Raw genomic sequence first — 26382 nt, 5'->3', positions numbered from 1 at the left:
TTGTTAAAATGCTTACCTCTCTTTTTCTTTTCTTTTCTTTTCTTTTTTTAATCATTGCAACAGATGTCATAAAATAAATGTAGTGAAACATTCAAGCAGCAAGCTCCCTAATTGTTTCCATCCTGATTATAAAAACACATTGAAAGGTAAATCCTCACAGTGAAATAAATGAAAAAAATAATTAACATTCAAAGTACTCCTTATACCACCTGCTCTTTACATACTGTGCTGAAATGAAGGCACCTGATGTATAACAAGTAATAAAAAGAAATTGAGTTTCCTTCTAAAACAGAGAGAAAAGTAGCACTTAAATTTGAAATCCAAATCAGAATGGATATACCTTTTGTATAATCAACAGGGTCTAGAAGCTCCTTCATCTGAGTCAAGTGAAATGGGCAAAGTGCAGTAAATATTTTATCCAATATATTTTGTGACTATTTGTTACTTTAAAAAAATCTTTTATGCAAATAGATGTTGAGCTTCTGTGGTCTTTAAAAGTAGATGTTCCAACTAATATCTGAGTTTAAGCCTATATGTTAAAATTTGGGATGACAATAGTTTGGTCTTTACAACAAAATGTATAAACGAACATATTTCCATATTCATATTATTACGATCTCTAACTATGCACCCCACTCATTTTACAGACTGGACCTGCATTTGTGAGTTCTGTCACCTAATGGTCTTTCCGTAAAAATGGTTGTGTTAGGATGTTTACTTCATGGTCCTAATGAAGGTCTCACTTGTAGTCTACTCAGAGAAAGTAAAGATCAGTTCACTGAAAAATAGGTAGACTCTTCTTTTAAATAGCGGCAAAAAAATGCTTTATAGGAAACTTAAGTTTTCATTCTAAGAGAGAAAGAACCATTCTAAGAGAGAAAGAGAAAAATGCTTTATAGGAAACTTAAGTTTTCATTCTAAGAGAGAAAGAACCAAGGCTTTGGAGTATTCCTTCTCGCCATCCAAATTGTGAAATGCTTGAGACCCAAGCCACACTGTTTTGGGTTGCCTCTAGTGGATGCTAACATCAAAGGGAGCCATTTTCTCCCAGTTCCCCAGTTTGGGAAGGGGTGTGGACAGGGCAAATGCTGTGCCTACAGCTAGGCAAGGCATTGTGGGAATAAACCTGTGTTCACAGTACTAACGAAACATACATGCACATGTGTCTGTGTATTGATAAAGACTTTGTAACTTAGGAGTTCCTGCATGATAATGAATAGTTTCACCTTCAAGGTAATTTGGGTTATCTTCACATAGATGCTATAGACTAGGAGTCAGCAATTTTTTTTTCTGTAAAGGGCCAGATATAAATGCTTCAGTCTTTGCAGGTTTTAATACAATTCTATTTGTGCACACTGAAATTTGAATTTAATATAATTTTCATGTCTCAAAAATTATTACTCATTTCTCCCCCCACCACTTAAAAGTGTGAAAACCATTTCTAATTCATAAGCCATACAAAAAGAGGCAGCAGGCCAGATTTGGCAGATGGGTTGTTGCTAGAGGCCACAGATTATTCCTCAAAGATAGTTTCATTTCATCTTTTTAGCAACTCCAAGAGGCATGAGGACAGCTACATCTCTCACTAAAGAGGAAACTAAGGCTCCAGGAGGCTTACACAGCTTACTTGTGGTTAAAGCTAGTCAGTGTTATATGTTATATATAACTAAGGTGTATAATATATAGTCGTAAGTAATATATATAATCAGCACATATGAACACATAAAATAAGCAACATAGATATATATATAAGAAAAAATTTGTGTATACTGTATATAACTAAAATACATAATACATAATTTGCTTATGTTTATATAAGTAACTCATATTTCCTATGCTTTTTTTCACTATTCTGCATGAATCCTATTCCAAAGTCCAGCAGAGTGCAATAAATATAATACAGATATGTTCCCTATTGACTGTATACATCAACATTAGGTGCTTAATAAGTATTTGTTGAATGAATGGAACAATTTATCACTCTCAGTTATATGATATGCAATAGGAAACAGTGTACGAATGTGCTTACAAGGATTCCACCGCCAGTCAGATTTCTGAGTTAGCAGAAAAAAATAACTTTACTTGATTATATCACCAATAATTAAGTTTTCCTTACCTAGGCTGTGTTGTTTGCACTGGGAAATAATTACATTTCATAATACTAAGTTGCACTGTTTTCATATCATAACATCTATGAAATAGAGAATTGTAAAATTTTTGTTGGCTAGAACATTGTGATGAAATTCACTGATCCTATATAGGCACTAACATCAAAAACAGAAGTACCAAAACTTGCAGAATGGGTTTGGATGGCTTAGAGGGAAACCCTTGGAAATAATAGTGAAATAGGGAAGGAACTGAGGAGGTAGTAAATCAGAAGTGTTTAGCAATTGTCTCTACGTAGAAGCAAAAAAGTAAGTAGCTCTACCTTAATGATAATAGCACAGTGCCTTTTAATTTCTTTCTGGATTCTCTTTAAGTCTGAATCATCCACATGTTTAACACCATACAGCAGAGTATGTGTGAAACAACACAGATATTGATAACTCTGATTGAGATTGATTCAGAAGTAGACCCTGTATCTGGTGAAATTTTAGCAATACCTTAACTAATTTATTTAATATGTTTCCCTTTATGTATTCTCCAAAGTTACTTATGATAAACTCTGTGTGTAGTTATTTTAATAGCTGCAACTATAAAATCATTTCAATAGTTGCAAAATACAAAGTCTAAATGATGACAACATTTCTTCCTTTAATTGGCAAGATTTTTAAAAAATTTCTTAATGATATGTAAAATAATGATGCATCATAAATTGTGGCATCTTAGAAGTACATTTACATCCACAGCATATGTCCATTTACAGTAGCCCTTGGCACAAAATGATAGCAAGTAAACGAAATCTCAGAGACATAATGAGAAGTTGCTGCCTTACCCCAATACTGCCCTGGCATTTTGTCACTATCTGTTAAACATACCAGATAACCAACACTGATGAATTCAGTGAAATGGGAAAAAGGGTAAAGATGGCAGTCTTACCTTCAAATACTGTCAAGAAAGATTGTCTAAGACTTGATAATGGGCAAAAGAGAGTGTGGCCCTCCTGTGGAAGGCTGGGTATTGCACAGCACCCTCTCTGGGACTATCTATGTGTGTTATTCCTTTGACAAATTTTCTATCAACTAGACTATTTTATCAGTACAGAGAGAAGTTAACTTGTAGAGGGGCACCTGGGTGGCTCAGCCAGTTAAGCTTCTGACTTTGGCTCAGGTCATGATCTTGAGGGTTCATGAATTTGAGACCCGCGTCGGGCTCTGTGCTGACAGCTCAGAGCCTGGAGTCTGCTTTGGATTCTGCATCTCCGTCTCTCTCTGCCCTTCCCCTGCTCACTCTCTGTCTCTCCCTCAATAATAAATAAACATTTAAAAAATTAAAAAAAAATAAGTTAACTTGTAGAAAACTTGTAGTGATGAAGAAGAGACTTGTTTACAGACGTGCAAATGCATTTGGTTTGGTGGAGAAGAAGGAATATATTTTCTTGCCCTACATAAAATTAACTAGTCTTTCAAATTTCAGGACCCTTGAGTTATGTGTGTAAGTGTGTATGCATGGCTATATTCAGTACTCCTGATTGTATGTATATTATGGAGATATATACATCTAAAATTCTCTTTTAAATCAGTTTTATATCTTACTAGTTCCCCCATTAATTCATGATTTAAAGAAAATCTTTTACATGATTGTGTCTTTCTGAAAACTATAATTTCACATTATTTAATATCTTGGAGAAGAAGGCAAATATAATGAACATGTCACCCAATGTTAACAATGTACTCACTATTTTTAGAGGAAACTAATTGTCTGGAATATTTAAGGATATATGCAAAATAATATTATGGTTAGATGCAGGAACAAATCTTTTCATTAGATGTGATAAGATTGAAGGTATGCTGTGCACAGAGAGCTGCAGAACTCTAATGGAACAGAGAGGAATAAAAAGTTCCACACCTGGAGACAGAATTCTACTTAAGGGAGAGGTCTGTTTCATCTTTGCAAATTACTCTGATAAGCCACATTGCCATATGCCTCAGGGCAAGACCAGGCAATCTAGGCTTGGTACAAAGTCAAATTGTAAATGAAATTGGGGAGTTAGGGAGGGGAGAAAATAAAAAAAAGACAAAGTGGATCCAGGAACAAAGCTGGATGCTGGAGATTTATTAGAAGAGATGATCTCTGAAAATTCCCCAGATAGAGATGATAAGTTTTGATCCTGATGTTCACTTAAGTCTACACATGTCCTTAATTCTAGTACTTCCTCCCCTCCCCCTTACATGTGGAATGGAAGTTCAGGCTAAATTTTTCCCAATCTTGAAAGACAGCTGATCCAAGCTAGCTAGAGGATTTGGCCAAAAGGCTAAATTTTGGCCAATAATAATATAATATTGTTATTCAGGAGGCATGATACATACTTTCTTATTGAGGAGATGTTGAATATAAATTTGTACACATACAGATATGCAGTATGGAAACCAAAATCATTATTGAGACCTGAATATACTATTCATTCTTTTTGTTTTTTAACTTTGATTTTTTATTTGAAGGAGAAACATGAAGAAGATTAGCGTTCTAAAAATGAATTTTAAAGAGTCATGTATCTTTACCTCTTATATGGTGTAATTTGAATGAACTGGTTCTATATGTATATGTTGCATACAGACAGATATGCAGAAAACCTAAATAATCAAGCTTAAAAAGTTACAACTTTTATGTTCAATATATTTACCCAATACAAGGGATTTCATTAAACACTTCAAACTATTCCTAAGACCTGTACAGTGATCAGCATTATGAATTTATCTTATATTCTAAAACAAAATTTGGTTCACAAATTCCAGCTACAAAATATGATGAGGAAAGCAGACCAATAACAGAAGAAACTACTGGAACATGAAACCCCCCCCCCCAAACTAAACTGTAGCGCTGTTAATGTAAAACACACAGAATTATTAAAGTTGACTTCATTTGAAAAGATGAGATAAAAAGACTTTCTGAAAATATAAAGTTCCAGGAAAGTAATTACTCTAGGTACAAGCTCATATAATATTTTGTGTGAATCAACTTACACCCGAACTCTGATTCTCTAGAGCAAAGAACACAGGCTGGAGTATGAAAGCCTGGATGCCACAGATGCTGTCTGTTGCTGCATTGTCGGTGTCGAGGCTGCTTGTCACACAGAGAGGAAAAGACTCTGTCAGCCATGCAAGAATCCCATAAATAGTGGAAAACACCAAGGGCTGTGTAGTGGTGCTTTATAGACAAAAATGAATCCCGATTGATTTGACTGGTAGGAGCATAAAAGAAAGTGGTTCACTATGTGTTCACCTAAAGATGAAACAGTGGCCAGAGGAGCTACAAGAAAGGATGCTTCCCACATGGATAAGAAAGATGGTAATGGAAATCCAGCCTCGTTCTGAGTAGAATTTGTGTGGAAACTTAATTTGAGCCGAAAGGCATTTTTTCCCCATTTAAAATATCTTCTGGGAATAATTAGCAGTCCAATTATTCAGTTAAGTCCTGAAATAAAATATGGTTGATTTGGCTGATCTTATTGTCTGATCCAGGGCATTTCTGCATTTTTATCAGTAGAATGCAAGAAATAAAACTGAGTAAAACCCATAATTACGGCCTTCTCTAGGTATTGATGACCACTGGCTCCCATGTTGCTCTCCCTACGTCGTTTTATCAAGAATGCAGTTCTTTGGCCTTCTGAGAAAATCTGTGATATCGGGGAACCCCATACTTACATTATTGAGTTCATGCCCCTCATTGTATGACCCTGGAAACTGGGATTCAGAGACATTAAAGGTACCACACAGCCAGAGCCAGAGCTATGGATTTGCATACACTTTGTTACACAGCCCTGATAGAGGCCAAAACATAAGCCTGAGAACATGATATTTTAGACTTGTTGCTGGCTTCTACTTCACTTTCTGCTTCTATGCCTGTCTACATCCATCTTTTCCCAAGGAGGTCTGACTTAGTCCAACTATAGATCTGAAGTCTCTATTAACAGTTTGATCAACCTTAGGAGAATAAATAATTGCTATTTCAGAAAATACTTATCAATTGATATAAGAAAAATCATTAGGATGTATGCCTTCCATGTAACACTTGAAGAAAAAGTCCAATATATCCATGGTAAATCACAAATGAAAATTACGTGTTTTAATAATGACAGCAATATGATATAGTTAAGATTTTATGTCAAATATTTCTCAATTCAACTAGAAATAAACATGTTCAGAAACATGTTTTAATGGTGGCTTTCTACTTTATGCTAAAACATGAGATCCTGTTTAGAGGAGATCTCCTATAATATTACTTTCCTATTAGGGTTATCAGCCTAAATGGGGTTATTTTACTGGATTTCATATGTGCTGCAGACCCTGCTGGGGAAGCATAAAACTGGGCTCATTTAGAAAGAGGCAATGAAGCTCTCAGAGAAAAGCTGCCATATGTGAAACCTCACTCGATGCCCGTTGAAATTTTTGTATTTCAGATCTCCCAGGGATATGTCCATTGTGCTATTGTATAATTTTATCAGCATGAACTTCTGCTGAATATTTTCTCTTCTTTTCAAAACCCATATTTTGGTAGAGCTAACTTCAAAACTTAATGTTGCAACATCTGTGCCCATACACCAGGGAGCCATAGAAGATGTATCCTGAAGATTATCTACATTTTCTAATCTTATAGAATGCTGCAAAATGAGAGAAAAAGGTTACACATTTTTTTCCTGGTCTGAAATTTTTTGAAAGCAACCACTTTCTGTCTCCTTGGATTCCCAAAATAAAAGAGAACCCATATTCCTAAAGCTATAAAGACTATCTCTACAAATGTAATAGAATATTCATTTGTTTTGTTTGTAGATTGGGGTAATTTTTAATACGTTTGTGCAACTTTCCAATAAGACACACTCTGAATATACACAAAACGTAGAGCTATATTCTCAAAATGGTTTCAAATAAGATTCTAGCTCTGTGAGTCTAAAGAAAGCAAAAAAAAAAAAAAATGTCCTGATTTCAGTTATTTAGTACTTTTATTCCATGGACCTACCAATAGATCAATGGCATCTTCTTTTAGAAAATAGAAATTATGGTTGGATCAGCACTTCTCAAACAGAAGACTGACATCTTGACAAAGAGAGAGAAGTTTCTGAATAGAGAAAAATGCCTCCCTCCTCACCTTTCATTAATTGTTCTATCTTTATAGAAAAGAATATACATATCGAAACTGCCTGCAGGAGACGGTGCTGAAAAGGAAATGTGCAGAACATTTTTTTTTAATTTTATTAACGTTTATTTATTTTTGAGAAAGAGAGCGGAGAAGACACAGAATCACAAGCAGGCTCTAGGCTCTGAGCTGTCAGCACCAAGCCCGACATGGGGCTCGAACCCACAAACCGCAAGATCATGACCTGAGCTGAAGTCGGACGCTTAACCAACTGAGCCACCCAAGCGCCCCGAGAACAATTTTTTTGTTGTTGAGGGAAAATGTGAAGTTTTTATGGATTCAAAACAGTTAGGAAGGATGACGAATGGGCTCGAGAAGCTCCAAATGCGGATCCTCTCGACTTTGTCATCAGTGTATCAAAGTATGAGAAACACCAAACACTGAGCACTTTCTATGCAGCAGGTATTGTAATTTCTGTACATGGATCAACTCACTAAAGTTTCTCTGCAACCATACGTGACAGGTGATTTTGTCATCACCATCTTACAGATGAGGAAACTGAGGCATGGAAAATTTAAATAACTCTCCCAGGGCCACCCAGCTTGTTAGTGAGGGCAGAGCTACCTCACACACAGTACCCTGAATCTACATTGCCCCACTTTCCTTCGGCGACTTTTCTAATGTGTAGCAAGCTAGCTACCTATTAACTCTTACTCTGAAGCAAAGAAAAAGATGGTAAGGGGATGCATTTCACATTACTTCAAATTTAAACAGGAATATGCAAGGCAGGGCCAAGTTAAGTATCCCTGGTAAGGAAGGAGAGGGAAAACGAGTCCACATGCATTATTACTCTCCTGCAGTGAAAAGTCAATTTCAAAAAAAAAAAAAAAAAAAAAAAAAAAAGAAGCCCAACTTCAAAGTTGCTATAAGCAAGTAGCAGAATTTGACTTCACTTCTTATGTGTCATTCTGCCATTTGCTATAGAGCATTGACATCCCCGCAAGGCAGAGGGAGGTTGGTATTTAACTCTTCAGGAACTAGAGGAGAGCCAGTTGCTGAAGGACCAAGGGAAACCCGTCAGGGTGTGCTGAATGCCAGCTTTTCCCCTGTAGGTCAAGTTAAAGAGAAGAAAATGTGGGGCGGCTGGGTGGCTCTCTCTCAAATAAATAACTAAACTTAAAAAATAAACAAACAAAAAAAAAAGAAGAAAATATACTAGTTGTTTGCTGTTCCTCATTTGCATGTCTTGAGGTACAATATACAAAGTAAATGATTTCTGCTGTAGAGAAATTAAGCAGGCAGGCAAGACATTGTGTATTTTACACTTTAGAAGTACAACCGAAGAGAGCAGTGCCATGTATCTGTGTCTCAAGCAACGGTTGTATCAATTCTCTGTTACCATCATCAGACTTAAAATACTCCAGACATGCCATTTACTAGACTTGCCGGGAACTTCGTGACATGAGCCTGAACTGGGATGGAAGAGTATTGTGCTCTAAATGCAGTGGAAATTTTTAAAAGATGTCGAAATTACTAACCCGGCTTAGTAATCAAACTGTGTCAATGCCCCTTGCCAAGAAGAGTTCATAATTTGGAGGCAGTAGTTACTATTGACCTGATTTTACCATTAAGATCATGTCTGCCTTTTAATTTGGAAACAAAATTGATCCCTGTGTTCTATAAAGAGGGCCTGTCAAGTTATTACTTTGTAACTACTTTGCAAACACATATTTATTTAAGAGCAGCATGACTTATGATAGAGTATACCAGACAAATCATTTCATTTTTTATTTCATATTTGGGCTTCTTTTAAGAGATTGCTTTATATTTAAAAATCATCCAGTTCTTCAATAAGAACTTTGATAATAGTTTTTTGAAATGTTTTTTTTTTTTTCAAAGTTTTTTTATTTATTTTTGGGACAGAGAGAGACAGAGCATGAACGGGGGAGGGGCAGAGAGAGAGGGAGACACAGAATCGGAAACAGGCTCCAGGCTCCGAGCCATCAGCCCAGAGCCTGACGTGGGGCTCGAACTCACGGACCGTGAGATCGTGACCTGGCTGAAGTCGGACGCTTAACCGACTGCGCCACCCAGGCGCCCCTGATAATAGTTTTTTAAAATAGATGCTTTAAAAAGATGTATGTCTTTCTCCAATATATTGGCTTCATGCCCCAAGTAGTGCTTTAAAATTTACAAAGTATTCGTTCCTCCTATGGCTTCAGAAATCGTTATGATGCTCACTTATTTATTTTTTTAGCAATATTCAATATTAATTGTATCCTAGTATTAGTGGACAAAGCCTACAATTGAGAAGGTTCATATAATGTGTATATTTTACATAAATTGCTTCCTTAATCACTGCCATATGAAGGACGACAGAAGGAAATCAATACAGAAAGGTTAATGTGTGTGTGTTTTTTTTTTTTTAATTTTTTTTTCAACGTTTATTTATTTTTTTTGGGACAGAGAGAGACAGAGCATGAACGGGCGAGGGGCAGAGAGAGAGGGAGACACAGAATCGGAAACAGGCTCCAGGCTCTGAGCCATCAGCCCAGAGCCTGACGCGGGGCTCGAACTCACGGACCGCGAGATCGTGACCTGGCTGAAGTCGGACGCTTAACCGACTGCGCCACCCAGGCGCCCCTAATGTGTGTGTTTTAAAGCCATCTCAGACTTTCTAAGACTCTCATCCATCTAGTCCTTAATTTCAATTTCTTATAGGCATTCTCAATGCTATAATTTTTAAATTAAATTAAATAGAAATGAATAATAAAAATATCTTCAAACTATTTGGAAGGACGAAACAACTGTTACAAATATCTTCTTTTGCTACTTCTAGATTATTCTGCTCTCACAAGTAGGCTGAGGATGAAAGAAATGTTCATTTTCCCCCTTCACAGGCTGCTCTTTCAGGACGATAACTGATGGTTGCATTCATTGTAGGCGAGAATCCAAAGGAATTCATTATTCCTGATGGGTTAATTTAAGAGCAGTCCTACCTTTTTCACCTTCTTTTTCCTCTTGGTCATCTGTTAGCAGGATCACTTCTGGTTGCTCAACAGTCGTGGCATCATCTTGGTTTGGTGAAAGCTCTAAAGAGAGCCAGAAGGACACTCAGGGATGCTTTAATTGGAATCATTGAGAGAACACAGTGACTAAAGCAGAGAAACTTCAAGTTCTTTTTTTTCCCTTCAAGTTTTAACAGGCACACAAAGCAGAACACTATTGCCATTCTCCAGTAATCAGTGCTTGAAAGACAGACCCACACCACTCACATGCACGGGATATGCAGAAGTCATGGTTTAGTTTCATCTCATTCTCTGATAACACATTCTGGTTTTAATACCTTCAGTTTCCATATGTGAGCTCTGGGACTCTGCCTCAATTTTTATCTCATTCTTTGCTGAGTCACGCTCTTGTCCTGTGAAGCACAGTGATTGAAAGAGAGAGAGAGAGAGAAAGAGAGAGAGAGAGAGAGAGAGAGAGAGAGAGAGAGAGATGCATGACCATAGCTTTATCCCTGGTTTGAAAAAGCAAAAAATTAAAAACCATGTCAAGTTTTTAATCTGTCAAGAGGCAGAGAACAGTTTTGAACCAAAGTGGACAACTTTGCAAATCATCAAATTTATGCCATTTATTTTGTGAGAGCTATCCTGACAATTACGCAAAAACCTCTTCGAACTGACTGGTGTAATCTGTGTTTAGTTTATTAATGTACTGAATGTCTATGGGCACAACCTGGAAGTTTTGAAATTTTAAATAATTCCTGGGCTGTATGGGTTATCTACACTTAATTTTCCTTTAAGTATAGACATTTCCTATATTGAGGATTCCTAGAAAGTGAAAACACTAGTATTCTCATTCTCCCATTAAATGAGCATGAAAAATGTAAGTAATGTGAGCACACAGGGATCGGGTCACCTAACACCTCAACCATTCTGTTAAGACACCTAATAAATATAGCAAAAGTCAGGAGAGGGCTCAGCCAACTCTTGATTACTCCAAGGCTGATTATCTAGTAATGTTTTTTTTTTTTTTTCTTCCACACCCCCCTGGTTTCTCCCCTTTACTCCCCCCTGTAGAGTTTAGAATATTTAAGTGCTCATTAAGAGAGGAAATCGAAATCTGTCCATTTGTCTCATTTTAATGAAAGATTTTATGCTGAGAATATTTTTTTTTTTTAATGCTGAGAACATTTAACTGTTGAAATAAAAAAAAAAAAATCCAGAGCTAGAGTTGGTTATAGGTATGAAGGGGATGCAGAGGGGCTTGGGCTCTGACTGGGCACATCCCTGTGGTAGATTGCATTATTGTTTCAACTTGCCCCTACATCTTCCTGTAAGAGGATTCTACTGCATTGTCTGTGACCATGTGACCTGCAGTGGCCCCTGGGAGACAAGTGTTTGTTCCTACCTCACTGACACCAGGCCAATAGGGTGACTTGGTTTACAAAATGACACAGCAACACACATGACGGATACTACATTTGAGCAGAAGCTTCAAGATCCATTGCATGTTTCCTCCATCTTTCTTGCTCCTAATAGAGTGCCCTCCTTCAGGTTTATACCCTGGAATTAAAACATGTGGAGCAGAGCCAAGCAGAGACACAACAAACCTTTGTTGCTGTAAGCCAATGGGACTTTTAGGATTATTTGTTATATATGACTCTTTATAGTTCCCTCTTTAATACAAATATTCTTAAGGTGCTCACAATATGGCTTCCCCTTGGTTCATGCTCTGCTAGCACGGCCTAAAAAAGAAATTTTTTGACACCACTCCTCTTGAGCTCAATTTTAATCTGATAAAAGGATCTGATAAAATAATTACAACTTTGGCATATTTATATGTCTGATCATTGAAGCTAAATATCTCAAGCTGTCTTTGATGACTATCTGTCATCACTCCTAAAATTCAATGCAATGGCAAGTCTTGATGATTCTTTAAAATGTTCCTCTTTTCCCACTTTCTATTTCCCCTTCACCTTTCCCCATTTAGGGATATATTATCTGTCTCTTGGATCTGTCATTTTCTTCTCCTGTAGTCAATCTTGTGAATTGCTAGCAGAAATATCTTTTAAAACATAGATTTGATCAAGATGTTTCCCCTGCTGATAAACCCCATTCATCTCCATTCCTCTCTATTGCTACTTAAACTATGGTCCTTGGTAAGCAATACTGGAATTTCAAAAATAGAGGAGTTCAGGTCTCATCTCAGACCTACAGTCAGATTCTGCATTTTAACAAGATTTCTAAGTATCTGTAAGTTCATTAATGCTTGAGAAGCACTGACCTAGAGGATAAATGTATATCTGCAAATTATTTATCCAATAAAAAATGCTAAACGTGGCCCAGACACTTCACATACATTATCTATAATTACCACATTAGCCCTGCAACGTAAGTATTGTGATCCCCATTCTGCTTTTAAAATTTTTAACTGGGTTTATCTGACTACACATCCCTTTTTCCTTTTTGTTTTGCCTGGAAATGTCTTTATTTTGTCTTTTAATTTTTGTTTTTTTTTATTGATAGAGAGCTGGAGGGAACACATGAGGGAGGGGCAGAGATTGGGGGGGAGAGAGAGAGAGAGAGAGAGAGAGAGAGAATACAAGCGGGCTTCACACTGTCAGCACAGAACCTGATGAGGGACTCGAATGCACAAACTGCAAGATGATGTCCTGAGCCGAAGTTAGATGCTTAACCAACTGAGCCACCCAGACGCCCCTTATCAATCCTATTTCTGATAAAACTAAAGCCACGGGTTTTGCATTCCAGTTTTATCCTGGATAAATACTAGATGGATACCAGAATGGCCGGATGGAGAGAAGGATTATATCACATGGAAAGTGAAGGGGATTTCTCAATTTATTTCCTGGCAAACATCTTGCCTGGATAGCTATTTCTAGCTATCCAAACAAACAGGGGACTTAAAAAATGAAACATAAAAAAAGAGGGGAATTATATAGTAACGAAAAATATTTTTGTAAAAGATATATTCAGAACAAAAAACATATACAGTGTTTTTGTGTTTGCAAAGAACTGATGAATAAAGAAATGAAAAGATGGATTGAAGAGCATAGATACTGTCTGAGGCATTGTGAAAAACCTACAAGCCTAAAAGCAAAATGACAACATTAACATCAGCAGTGGATGTCATAAAAAGAATAAGCACTATAGATAAATTAATGGTTTAGAAATAAAACTTCTGACTTAAAATTCACTAAGAAAGCAAAAGGAGAAAAGGAAACATAAAAAGATGATAAACACAGAGGACAGAAAATAGCAATAGAATTTCTAATTTAAGGATTAGAGGAAATCTAAGCAGCAGCATTTTTTTTTTTTTATGTGAGAGCAACCATTAAAAAACACATCATGAGGTTTTAAAAGACTGTAGAATGTAGAATATGACTTCATTTTTTGTAAGTATCTACTATCTACTACTATCTACTAACCATCTACTATTTTGTAACTCATCAAACATGCCCTTATACATATTTATATTAATGGGAACAAAAGCTAGGAAGGCTTTATCTTAAATGTTAACACTGGATCTTTGAATGGTAAGTAGGATTTTAATTTATGGCATTTTTATTTTGCTAACCTGCATTTTATATTTTACAACAAATGCATATTATATAATATAATAATCATAATGAAACAATTTGGGAAGCAGAGAAAAGTGCTTTCTATGATATCACAGAAGAAAAATTTGTAACCAAAAGGTGTTTGTGTCTAGCTAAATCCAGTTTCCTTTGCTCAGTGTCTATTCTATTTGAACTCTAAAATACTTGAGAAATTCAGCTGTTAAGGAGCTCTTTCTTCTTGAGTGTCCCTTTTTAAAAAATGTTTATTTATTATTTATTTTTGAGAGAGGGCAAGCAAGTGGGGGAGGGAGAAAGAGAGAAGGAGAGAGAGAATCCCAACCTCTGTGCTAATTGCACAGAGCCCAACACAGGGCTGGAAACCTGAGATCATGACCTGAGCTGAAATTAAGAGTCGGACACTTAATTGACTGAAACAGCCAAGTGCCCCTGAATTTCCCTCGTTTTTGTCTTTTGGTCAACTCACCTACCTTCCATTCTCTCTATATCCCAACCTGGTCACCATTTTCTAAACCCATTACTTTATTTCTTGCCTTTGTGTCCACTCAACATGTGTTCTCACTGGTTGAACCCCCCCCCCCCCTCGCCCCACCTTCTGTCTAGTAAAAATCTCCTCATCTTTCAAAACTAAACCATCAATTTACCTTTCTTTGCAATATTCTCTGAATCACTAGGCAGGATCAATCATTTTCACATATTTTCTTATTGAGTTTTTTGCTCATTTATCTTCTTCTTATTCTTCTTATCATACTGTAATATAGTTGTATCTGTTTGTCTCTCTTACTGGGTTATGGGCATTGTGAACATAAAAATTGTGCTTTATTCGTATTTCCCTTCCCAGCACCTACTAATAAGGAGTGATCGGTAAATGCCTATTTAATTGGCTGTCCATTATAGTACTCATCAATGTCTGCAAGCAGTAATTAGGGACTGTAACTTACTTTCTATTGCATCCTTTAGCAACAAAGTAAGTGCCTCAGGCTGCTAAGCACTCTGTATACTATATTTATTGCAAAAAACCCTGGAATAAGAACTCAAAGTTTTAGGCAAATCACAACCTCTTTGGGCTTCACTTTCATTATTTATTTTTAAGGCTGCAAAACTAGATAATTTCCTAGATTCCCTCTATCTTTGGCATTCAATGAGGATCTATCTCCTGGTGAAGTTTCTAGTCACTATTGATGTGTGTTTATTAGATAGATGATATTGAGAAAGAGCATTCACTGAGTGAGGCTCATTCTCTATCACTGTTGATATGGGGAACCGACCATCACACCTACTGCCAAGATCACTGCTGGGACCATTACCTCATCATTTGCAATTTGGCTTTGTTCATACAATGAAGGAAAAGAGTAGAGCCTTCAGAGAATAAAAGCAGCCACTCTGCATTCCCATGTGTCCCAGTTCCAGTGCCCCACTTGACAAATCTTCCAAGGAATTCAATCAGGGATAGGAAGACCGCATTCAACAGAGCCTGGGTATCTACTGATACAGGGGAGACTGCCTAAGGGCTGTTGATGAATACTAGGGATTTTCTCTTTGCCTAGTATGTCCTGGTACTTCACTTAGAGGATAAGAGCCCATTGCAAATTTCTTTCGGAGTATTTCTTTCCCCCTGCCTTTTCACTTGTACCCACTCTTGATCTGTTTCACCCGTGTGCTTTACATATTTTGGAAATCTTTTCCTGAACGGAAATACATATATTTTCTTCTTTTTAATTTTTCTGAAATAAAGCCAGTAAAATAACATGGGGAAAGAAACGAGGTGCACAGCTTTGAAATCCAGGAATAATCATATTTGCTCATTCATTCCTGAGCCAAGCCAGGACTGGGCATATTATGGGAAAAGGAGGTATGTGTGAGCTCCTAGCCCTGCACCCCGGCCTGCTGTGTGTTAATGATGACTCAAGGGGTCTCCAGCCCTTCTGCCTTTCTCTGCAGTGCACTCAGACATTCCACATTCCATCTTGCTTTCTTGACCCCATGGGGGCAAGCTTTATGTTTGCCTCTCCACTTTCAGTCTAGTTGAATTCCACCCACTGTCCTCTGCCCTAATCCCTCCTGGCAGAGGAAACAAAGGAATATAAAGGATCCCACAGTTCATATATATATTTTTATACAGTGAACTCAATCATCCATGCTAATGGGAGGGGACTATTAGAACAGATAATCCAAAAATCCATTCACTTTTCTTTAGAAATAGATCACGTGATTATTTCTTGGAACCCTGGTAATTAAGTTTGGCTCAAGCTAATGCTTTAAATAATTTGCATAAAAATTGGACTGGGGCCATCAGTCTGGAACTAAACATTTCTAGAGGATAAACCTAAATTCGCTCTGTAAATGGGCTGTAAATGGGCTGTTTCTGAACAATAGTAACAAAAGTATAGTTTTATTGTTTGCAGATTATTATAGGCTCAGATCTTCATAAGAACAAAGACTTTGCTTCTTAGATGCTTGTCTTAAAGATAATGGAAATTGTGTCCTTTTGTTAAACTGGAAACTTGATTGCTGCAAATATTCAAAATTTTATGTTTACCATGTCTAAAAATACCCCAGTTTCAGAACGAAAGTTAAACCTAGATTAGTGTGAACTTGATTATCTTCTAGAACCTTTTGTCATCTCTTGGGGCCAAAAAACCCCTTACTTTCTTAATGTAAATTATTTCTAAAATTATTTTTCTTGCAGTTACAAAAGAATTGTAATTTCCTCATGGAAACAGTGAAAAGTACATATAAGTGTTGAGCATGATGAATAATTTTATAACTATAATTTATAGCTTTATGACTTTGTCATTGTTAATATTGTAAACTGTGATCTTTCTTGTGTGTGTATACATATGTATGTAGATATACACCTGTGCATGCATACGTGTGTGCAATGAACTTTTTTTTTAATTTTTAATGTTTATTTATTTTTGAGAGAGACAGAGACAGAATGTGAATGGGCTAGGGGCAGAGAGAGAGGGAGACACAGAATCCAAAGCAGGCTCCAGGCTCCAGGCTCCGAGCTGTCAGCACAGAGCCTGAGGCGGGGCTTGAACTCACCAGCCGTGAGATCATGACCTGAGCCAAAGTTGGACGCTCAACCGACTGAGCCACTCAGGCGGCCCTGAACATTTTGTAAATACATGTCTCCCTACTCTTGGTGGATGTTACTTTAAGACAAATTCCTAAAGCATAGCTCTTGGATAAAAGTATGAACATTTTACTTTTTATTAGGTTTCGTCAAAATTGCTGATAAGGAGGTTACACCTTTCAGGCTCCCATCAATGGTGTGTGAGCATGTTTGGATACCCTATTCCTACCAATTCTGTGTATTATCAATCCTACTAAAACTCACCTGATACTCAAAAGGAGAAGACACTGAAATCATGTTTTATTTGCATTTCCTTAAGTAAGAGAGTAATTTCTTCATATTTATGACTATATTTCTTATTTTGTAAATTATAATTGAGTCCATTGCCTGTTTTCCTCCTAATTTTTTTTCTTACTGAATTATGAGGTCTTTTTTTTTTTTCTTTAGTAAGAAAATCAATTCTTTGTTATTTTGGCTGATCATACTTTTCCTGGAAGTTTTTCTTTAGAATTTGATTATAATCTTTATCATCTCAAAATGTGTATATTTACATTTAGTCATTTCTTTTATGACATATATTGACATATGCAGACACATATTGCAGGTACATATATGCATATAATCATGTATATGTTTTTATTTACAGTTCAAGAAGCAGTTCTTATTTCAAAATTAAAAAATACCTTGCCATTTATTTCTTTTAGTCTAGTATTTTTAATTTTATTTTTACATTTTATCTTGGGTCCTCTTGTAATTTAAGTTGGTGTAAGGGTTAAGCTGGGATTCAGGTGATTTTTCCAAATGGTCAACTAGTTGTCTTAATGCCATTTATGGAGTTATCTGTCTTTGAAATGTCAGCCTGAATATGTACTAAAAACCTAGATCTACTTTGGTCTATTTCTAAACTCTTTATTCTGTTTCATTGATCACCTTGTCTATTCCTAAAGTAGAACTACACTGCTAATCACATTTTTCAAAGATTCCATATTATTTTTAGTCTATTTATTCTGTCATTGACTGAAAATATTATCAGCGAATTCCCCCGTTGAATTTCCAAATGGATTTTATTCATATTATATCATCTGGCACATAAAAACCCATCATTATTATATTAAATCAGGGACTTAAATTTTTATTGATATAAAATTTCGCTTTCTTGCTCAATACTTTTTGCTAGAACTGTAACTGGATAGATTCTAAAGTAGTTTCCCATGTTTTCTTTTGATGTTCACTTCCCAAATACACCTTTTCTGACTTTATATTTTTTACACCCTTACTATTTTTTAAAATTAATTCAACCTGATTGGCTTTTACACTTAATAAAGCAACCTAATTATATTTCTTGTCATAATTAGTTGCCTGTGTTTCTGTTATCTTATTTGATACATTGTGCTTTTCTTACACTCCTATTTATTTTTTTATTATTTGCATTATTGAATACACTTTTATGTTTGGTATGATCTTTCTGAGAAATTTAAAGAGTAAGATTTCTTCCTTTAATTCTATTGTGATTTAATTCTATTTGTGATTATCATCAAATTTTTCAAACTTATAGTGTCATAATCTATAGCAGAGCAAGATTTTTAGATTTTGACTGAAGTCAGCATATTGTACAACCTTCCCCGCTTCCCACCATAATCTTTGCTGTATCAACTCTGACATTGATACTTCCTGTCTTTTCTCTCCCTCTTTCTTATTTTCTCCCTTTTTTCATCCCTCTTTTAACTATTCTATAAAAATGCAACAAACATAGAGAAGTTCACAAACAATATAGACAGCTCAATCAAATAACCAAAAGCAACTAGAAAAACTATACATCCTTATGACAACTGTCCAGGCAGAAGCCCTGCTCATGGGCCAATCAGAACCTCTTCCCTAATCACCAAACTTAATCAGCACTCTAACTCAGAGTAATCACTACCTAGTTTTCTTTATCATTTTCCCACTCAAACATGACTTTTCTAAATAGTATTGTTATCTTTTCCTGCTTTTTGAACTTGATATAAATGAAATCGTACCCTATGTAGGCTTCTGTACGTTTTTAATTTAACATTATCCATGCTTTAGCCTGTAATTTTAGTTTGTAGTTTCCAATAAGACTTTTGCTTCATCTTTATATTTATTCCTATGTAACTTGCCTTTTTCTTCTGATTGTTTTTGAATTTTTGTTTATCACTGGTGTTGAGCAAGGTGATTACAATGTACTTGGTTATAATTTTCTTTACCTTTCTTGTGCTTTGGGGTTGTAGAACTTCTTGGCTATGTGGGTTCATAGTTTTCATTAAAGTTTTGAAAATTTCAACTATTTTTACTTCAAGTATTGTTTTCCTCCTCCTTTCCCATGCTTGCCTTCAGAGATTTCAATTTATGTATATTGGAATTGGTATTACCTTTCACGTTCTTCTGTAGCTCACTGATGATCTTTTCAGTTTTCAGTCATTTATTCTCTGTGTTTCAGTTTGGATAGTTTCTATTGCTACATCTTCAAATCCACTAATCTTTTCTTCTGCAGTGGCTAATCTGCCATTATTCCCATCAAGTGTAATTTTCATCTCTAGAAATTCAATTTGGGTCATTTTATATCTTTAATATCTCTAACATAAACAATACTTCTTTTAGCTTTCGGAAGATGTGGAATACAATTATAATACCTTTTAACATGGCTTTTCATATTCATTATGCTATCTGTGCCATTTCTGAATTGATTTATATTAACTGACTTCTCTTCTCTTATAGGTCATACCTTCCTGCTTATTCTCAAAATTGGTATCACAGGGGCACCTGGGTGGCTCAGTCGATTAAGCTTCCGACTTCAGCTCAGGTCATAATCTTGCAGTTCGTGGGTTCAAGACCTACATCAGGCTCTGTGCTGACAGCTCAGACACTGGAGCCTACTTTGGATTCTGTGTCTCCCTCTCTCTGTCCCTCCCCTGCTCACGTTGTCTCTATCTCTCAAGAATAAATGAACATTAAAAAAATATTTTTTAAAAAGAATTGGTATCACTGATATTTATTTAGACTTATCCAATAATTAGTATTTACTATGCTTGTAATTCTTTTCACTTGTTCCTTCTAGTACATTTGTGATAGACTTTATCATTCTATCCTCTGTATTTGTTCCCTTTCTTCAGCATTTGCCATCTCTACTGTTTTTACTTTGGATATATTCTTCTGACCTAAATTATAGTTCACAAATTCTCTTTTAGTTGTGTCTAGTATGTGGTTAAACCATGAATCTATTCATTACATTCTTCATTTCAGTAATGGCATCTTTCACTTTTAGACTTTCCTTTATTTTTCTTTTATGTTGTTTTGTTTTGTTTTGAATTTCCAGTTCTCAGCTAAGTTTTTCAGTTTTGTCTTTATCCCCTGTAATAGCAGTCAGCAAAATTATTTTATACTTTATACTTTATATACTTTATTTATAATCTGTATTTTATTTCTATACTTTCTATACTTTATTTTATAATAACTCTAATATTTTCAGCCCCAAAGGGCCTATTTCTCTTGACTGTTTTTTATGTTATCTTGTTTCTTTTGGTGGGGGGTGGTGGCTATTTTTTTTTTTGTATGTGTGTGCTGAACATTATGTTTAACAAATAGTTTTTGTAAATGGCTTGACATCTGTAATACTCTTCCTTTTCCATCTAATAAATGTTTTACATTTGTTTTTCTCAGGTGCCTATAGGGACTAGCATTCTGGGTTGGTCTTAGTTTAATTTGAGGATTGAGATGATTCAAAGCTGGGCACCAGTCTTTCAGAAAGCTGGTCTACTGTGGGTTCATTATTTCTGTTAGGGTACATATCTTTGGGGTTTCAACACAAAAACTAAGGGTTTACCGTGTTCCCTTGCCATTGTCAGCAATGGGACTCCAGATACCTTTTGTAGGATCAGCAAATGACCTAAAATAAAAACAGCTTCAATTCTGCGCTCACATCCCTGGATATGTATTTTTTACCAGAACCTGGTCTGACAATTCTTCACTATCTTGTTAGCTCTCTGTTGCCTTTAAACAGAGCCCATAATTTTTGTTTATTTGTTTGTTTGTTTTGTTGGTGTAGGTTGTCTAGTTATCTTCAGTGACAATAATCGTCTATTTAGACTTTCATTCCTGAAAACACAAGTCTTTCCTTTTTCTTTCTCATTTTGAAACAACACACCATAATTTTCAAAGATAAAAGCAAAAATTTAAAACATTCTGATACCAAGTTTGAAGCAACTATTTCAACATTTTCATACATATAATGAGTCTCTTATCATATAGTCATTTCCAAGTGAGTCTTTCTCAGTCTTGACTTTTTCCTTCCTTTCTATATTTCTTGTTTTTGCACAGGATTTTTGTTAGTTTACTCAGAAAGGATACTTGAGCGGTGTATTTTCTTAATCTACGTATTCCTGAGAAAATATTACTCTTGACTTCATGCATGAATAATGACTTCACTAAATATAGAAACTGTGTCCTTCAGAGTAATGGAAATGTTACCCCATTTCATCTAGTATTTAGAATTGTAGAAGAAAACTAATGCTAATCTGATTTTGGTACTTTGCTTGTAACCTGATTTTGATTTTCCTTTTTTTTTTAATCACTTATCTTCAGAAATTCCATGAGGCTTTGTAGATTTCTGTTCTTATTTGAGTTTTCAGTATCTTGGCCTATAAATATGTGTACCCTTGTGTTTTGGGTGGAGGAGATGGTTTGCATTAGGAAAACCTTTTTTCTCTTATTTTTCTAAAGATTGTTTCATTTCTGTTTGTTCTAGTCTCTCTTCTTGGTATTCTGAGGATATGTAGATTCAGTCTTCTATTCTCTATATGTCTCACACTTATTCTCATTGTTATCATACCTTCATTTCTGTAGTTGTACACCCAATGCCTATAGAGTATAGGCAGGTAACTAAAATAAATAAATCCAGATGGGTACAAAAATAAGTGATGAGGATTGTGGAGAGCAAATTTCCCTTCCAAACTTGGCAGGTACCAATTACTTGATATTCATAGCTAATAAAATAGTATCAGATCCCATTCTGTCTCCAGAAAAACTAAAATTCATGTTTTTTTTGTTGTTGTTGTTTGTTTGTCTTTTAATGTAGTAGTTCTCAGTAGAAAAAAAAAATGAAAAAGGAGTTCACAACTTACCATTGGGATGATCTTGGTCACACACAGAATGATCTGTTACTTCATTGTCTTTTGTAATACTATCGTCCTTTGCAGAATCTGACATGACAAACAAGCAAAACCTCTAGTCAGCATTTTTTTAAGTTTATTATTTGTTTTGAGAGACAGCGCATCTGGGGGAGGGGCAGAGAGAGAGGAGAGAGAAAGAATCCGAAGTAGGCTCCGCACTGCCAGTGCAGAGCCCGATGCAAGGCTCGGACCCACAAAGCCACAAGATCATGACCTGAGCCGAAACCAAGAGTCAGATGCTTAACCGACTGAGCCACCCCTAGTTAGCATTTTTAACTAGGAAGTAGGGCAGCTTCCAGCACTGACATGATAGCTCTATCTTTGGGGAATGTAATTTATTATTTTTAAAAAATATCATTAAAATACTTAAATATTTTCATCGATAAATAAGCTGTTCCTAAAGTACTGTGTAAGATGTTTATACGAAGTTTACAAAAGTAAAGATGGTAGAAATTTGATTGGGTCATCTTTTTGCAACAAAGAAGAAAATGTAAGCAGGCTTTACGTATTAGCGAAAGTCTTTGGAGAATTGTGCAAAAGGATATGAAAGGAAGGCAAAGTAGAGGAGATTAAAGGAACATCAGTTTTAATGTTCTTAATGCTTCCATTACTGCAATTGTTCATGTATGGGAGCCTTGAGTCCCTGAAAAAGCCAGATGCAGACCTTTGAAATCCAGTTGTAATTAAGTTCATCTTCCTGAGGAACCCTACCAGTAGAACAATAGCAAAGGGGAATGCAAACCTTCTGTTCTGGGCAATTTCATCCTCTCCCTCGAATAGCACATTTAAATGTGAAATCAGCATAAGTTCATCTTTTGTTATATGATACACTTACAGGAAATAACATGGCCAACTAGATTTCAGTGACTATGGACTCTTACAAGACTACACAGGATTCCTTGTTGGATATTTGAGGCCTCCTTGTAGGCTCTTTAGAAATCCATTGGAAACAGCATGTGGGTGGGTTAGTGGCAAGACAGAAATGGGTCTTTCATTCATTCCAAAACTATTTATTAAGGGCCAACTCTACACCAGGCACTTCTTGAAGCTGGGGCGTCAATTGTAACTGACTCTGCACTCCTAGAGGTCATAATCTAGGGCGTATTTTCATGCAGCTAAAAGGGTGGTAATCTAAAGATATCTAAAAGCCATGAGCTAATCTTCCATGAATATGGCCATGGAGAAAACTGGGGATGGCCGACTGACACTTCTATTACAAATGGGTTCTCTACTAAGTTCACATTGCTCCACTGAGTTGCAGCTCTGAACAGAGCGGAATTCAGATGGAGTCTCAAATAAATCATTTTTCCTTTGTTTCCTTATTCCTTTTCCCTCTCTCCCTCCCCACACTTGGAGATAGTTTTAAACAATATGGTTTAGAATATTATGAGAAAGTTTGTTTCTTGAACCTGCCACAAGCAACATTTGATGGACAAGTGAGAAACCTGGGTAGTTAACATATGATTCAAATTTAATAACCAGTGAAGCAAGTATACACCCAAAGTGTATGATTTTAATTAACTGCAAATAATTCCCCCAAGGCAAATGTTTAATTATCTGCACAGCTTCTTATTTCTTTTTGAGACTGACAGTAAGTTTCAAAGTCCAAATTTGGAAGCAAAACTGAACATAGACACATTTTCCAAACAGTTTTCTCACTCAAGTCAAAAATTTTTAAACCAGTTCCCATTAAAACATGCCTTTTTAATTTTGGCTCTAACATGTGGATTAAAAACAAATCCTTGAATACTTTCCTCCACATTAACACTGAAAGTGAACAATGATTTTAAAAAGGTGCTATATGAATCAGGCTAAATTTTAATTTTGAAAATTTTATTTGTTTATAGGAAATGGCATCATTTGATATGTAGACTTGGGCAATACTCATTTCCCCCAACATTAATGTTTTAAGATGATCCAAGATTTTGCATGTGTTTAAAATATATTTATTTACAATCCACAATAATTCATTATACTTTATAATTTACATAAACATTATGTTTCATGCACCAAGTATTATATAAGAAATGTCTTTTAAAAAGTGATTTACATTGAGTTTATTGGTTTAATTATTCACATATGATGGGTGATAGTATTTGAAAAATCAATCTGTAGACTATCACTAAAATCTGTCTCTAGCAAATTAATTGAACTTTCAGTTTCAATTTCCTTGGAGAGTTGTTTTAACATTGCTAAGATAGGTGTCTTCTGATATTATGTCCTCTAATCTATATGTAACGTATTTCATTGAATCCAAGACGGCATCAATTGTTATTTTCACCATTATATAGGATTAGAAAAAAAATGCTACCAAATGGACTATAAATAACACACTATTAATTTAAGAATGTGTTCTAGTTTTAGAAATAAAATATATAAAACACTATGTATATTGTAGAACTATATTCTGTGTGTACACAAGTATATGTCTTTATGTGATGGCAAGGATTTCCTAACAACATGACCCATCGCCGAACCCACAAGTTAATATTGCTTTGTATTTGAAATGGTTGCACCTCCACATACAACAATAAAGCTAGATGAAAACAGTAAGACCATGACCGCATCCACACATGACCACGTGGTTATGAAAGACTGTTTCCATTGCTGTTTCTCTTTCCAAAGGGCTATTTGAATTCCTAGTCACATGAACCTTGGCAAGACTGGATGTTGAATGTTTTAAATCATAGATCCTATTATATTATACTTAGTTGGGGGTTTGAAATGACAGTGGAGCTTTTGTGTCTAGGGGGTGATGAAAGTTGCACTGTATATGTATAAAATATTATTCATAACAAGAAAGTAAGAAAATATATCTAGTATAGATGGTCACTAAAAGAGTGTATTATTTCTATGTGAAAAATGTAGTGGTATATACTAAATTCTTGCAGTACCTTGGATTCATCTTATTTTATTCTAAAAATTATCATGTGGTAATGTTCAAAAAATGTAAAGGGGTTATCACCTAATTCTGAGATTCAGTCAATGCTATTTTAATAGCAGAGAACTGGAATTAAATTTATATGTAGATTCTGACTTTCAAAATCTTTAAGGTCAATGTTCTATTAGAAAATTTTTTCAAATGCAAATATTAAGTTGAATATTCAAGCCAAAGTTCTGAAGATAGATTATCTTCTAAGGTTAACAAGAATAAAAAGATATACTTTCATAAATTAAAACAAAATCTCCTCATTTAAGAAGTTGAAAAGGTTTAAAAAATATTTAAAATAGATTAAAATTAAAAAAAACCATAAAACAAATTCTAAACAGTAGGCCATTTTTAATGCAGTCAATTATACATACCTATATGGAATAGTATGTGGATAGATTGAAGATGTGATGGTAAATTATCAAACTATTGAATTTTCAATACACATATCTAAACCATAAATCAAAATAGGTACTATCACTTTCGAAAATGTCCCCTTAACAACAAAAGTTCTTAACCTTAGTTAAGGACTTAGTTCTTAACCTTAGTTAAGGTTCTTAACCCTTGAATATACTCTAGGGGTCCACAAACCTTTTTGAATTGACATGTAAAATGTGTACATATATTGTTACTCATTTCTCTAGAAGGAGATTGCTTCCATCATATTCTCATATGTCAGCAAGGTTAAAAATAACTATAGAAATTTACACCTTAATGCTAGTGATACTGCTATTTTACAAAAGATTTTTAACATTATAATTGAGAATTATCCACAGAACTTGATGTCCGCTTCATGAATTTATAAGTGATGTCTCTTTTTGAATTCTTAAAGTAGATTTGACTTGAGGAAATAGCCAAAAACATACACAGATGTGTTTAATAAATGAAGTGGGCAATCCAGCTGGTAAACAACATTTTGCATCAAAATTAGAAATGACTATAAAGTACAAAATGGAATGGTGATTAACAGTCTTTGAAAACATTTTCAAGTCAGGAGATGTGCAAAAATCCATCTAGTAAAAAAGGTAATCCCTGCCTACTATTTAGAATTGCAGCAAGAGGTCATGTTGGTGCAGAAGTTCCAAGGAGTCTGAACAAAATACATGCTATTTACAAACACCTATGCCTGATCTATTTGCTCTGTAGCATGTACACATTCATACATGAGTCTCCTACCTTGATGCAAAAGTTGCCCAGAAACACAGTTACCTGGATTTCCTCTGATTCTTGTCAACTGTTTCGATTACAAGAAGCAAAACATTTATCCTGGCCTGCTCATTTGAATCGCTGGTTTATTATGTGAAGCAATTAGAACGCAGTAGTTTTTCCTCCATCTGAACGGTGTGTTTATCCA

At 35.4% G+C, this 26382-nt stretch overlaps 1 protein-coding gene across 1 annotated transcript in view; it reads right to left on the bottom strand.

Moving 5' to 3' along the window:
• LOC115510362 (ADP-ribose glycohydrolase MACROD2) overlaps positions 1-26382 on the bottom strand; it is a 124173-nt gene that overhangs the window by 51417 nt on the left and 46374 nt on the right. The window contains 3 exon segments of the mRNA XM_032592769.1: positions 10233-10325; positions 10580-10654; positions 22052-22129. Of these exon segments, the coding sequence (XP_032448660.1) occupies positions 10233-10325; positions 10580-10654; positions 22052-22129 (246 nt within the window).

Source organism: Lynx canadensis, chromosome A3, assembly GCF_007474595.2.
Source record: "Lynx canadensis isolate LIC74 chromosome A3, mLynCan4.pri.v2, whole genome shotgun sequence".
NCBI lineage: Eukaryota > Metazoa > Chordata > Mammalia > Carnivora > Felidae > Lynx > Lynx canadensis.
This window is presented reverse-complemented; position numbering and strand designations above follow the sequence as displayed.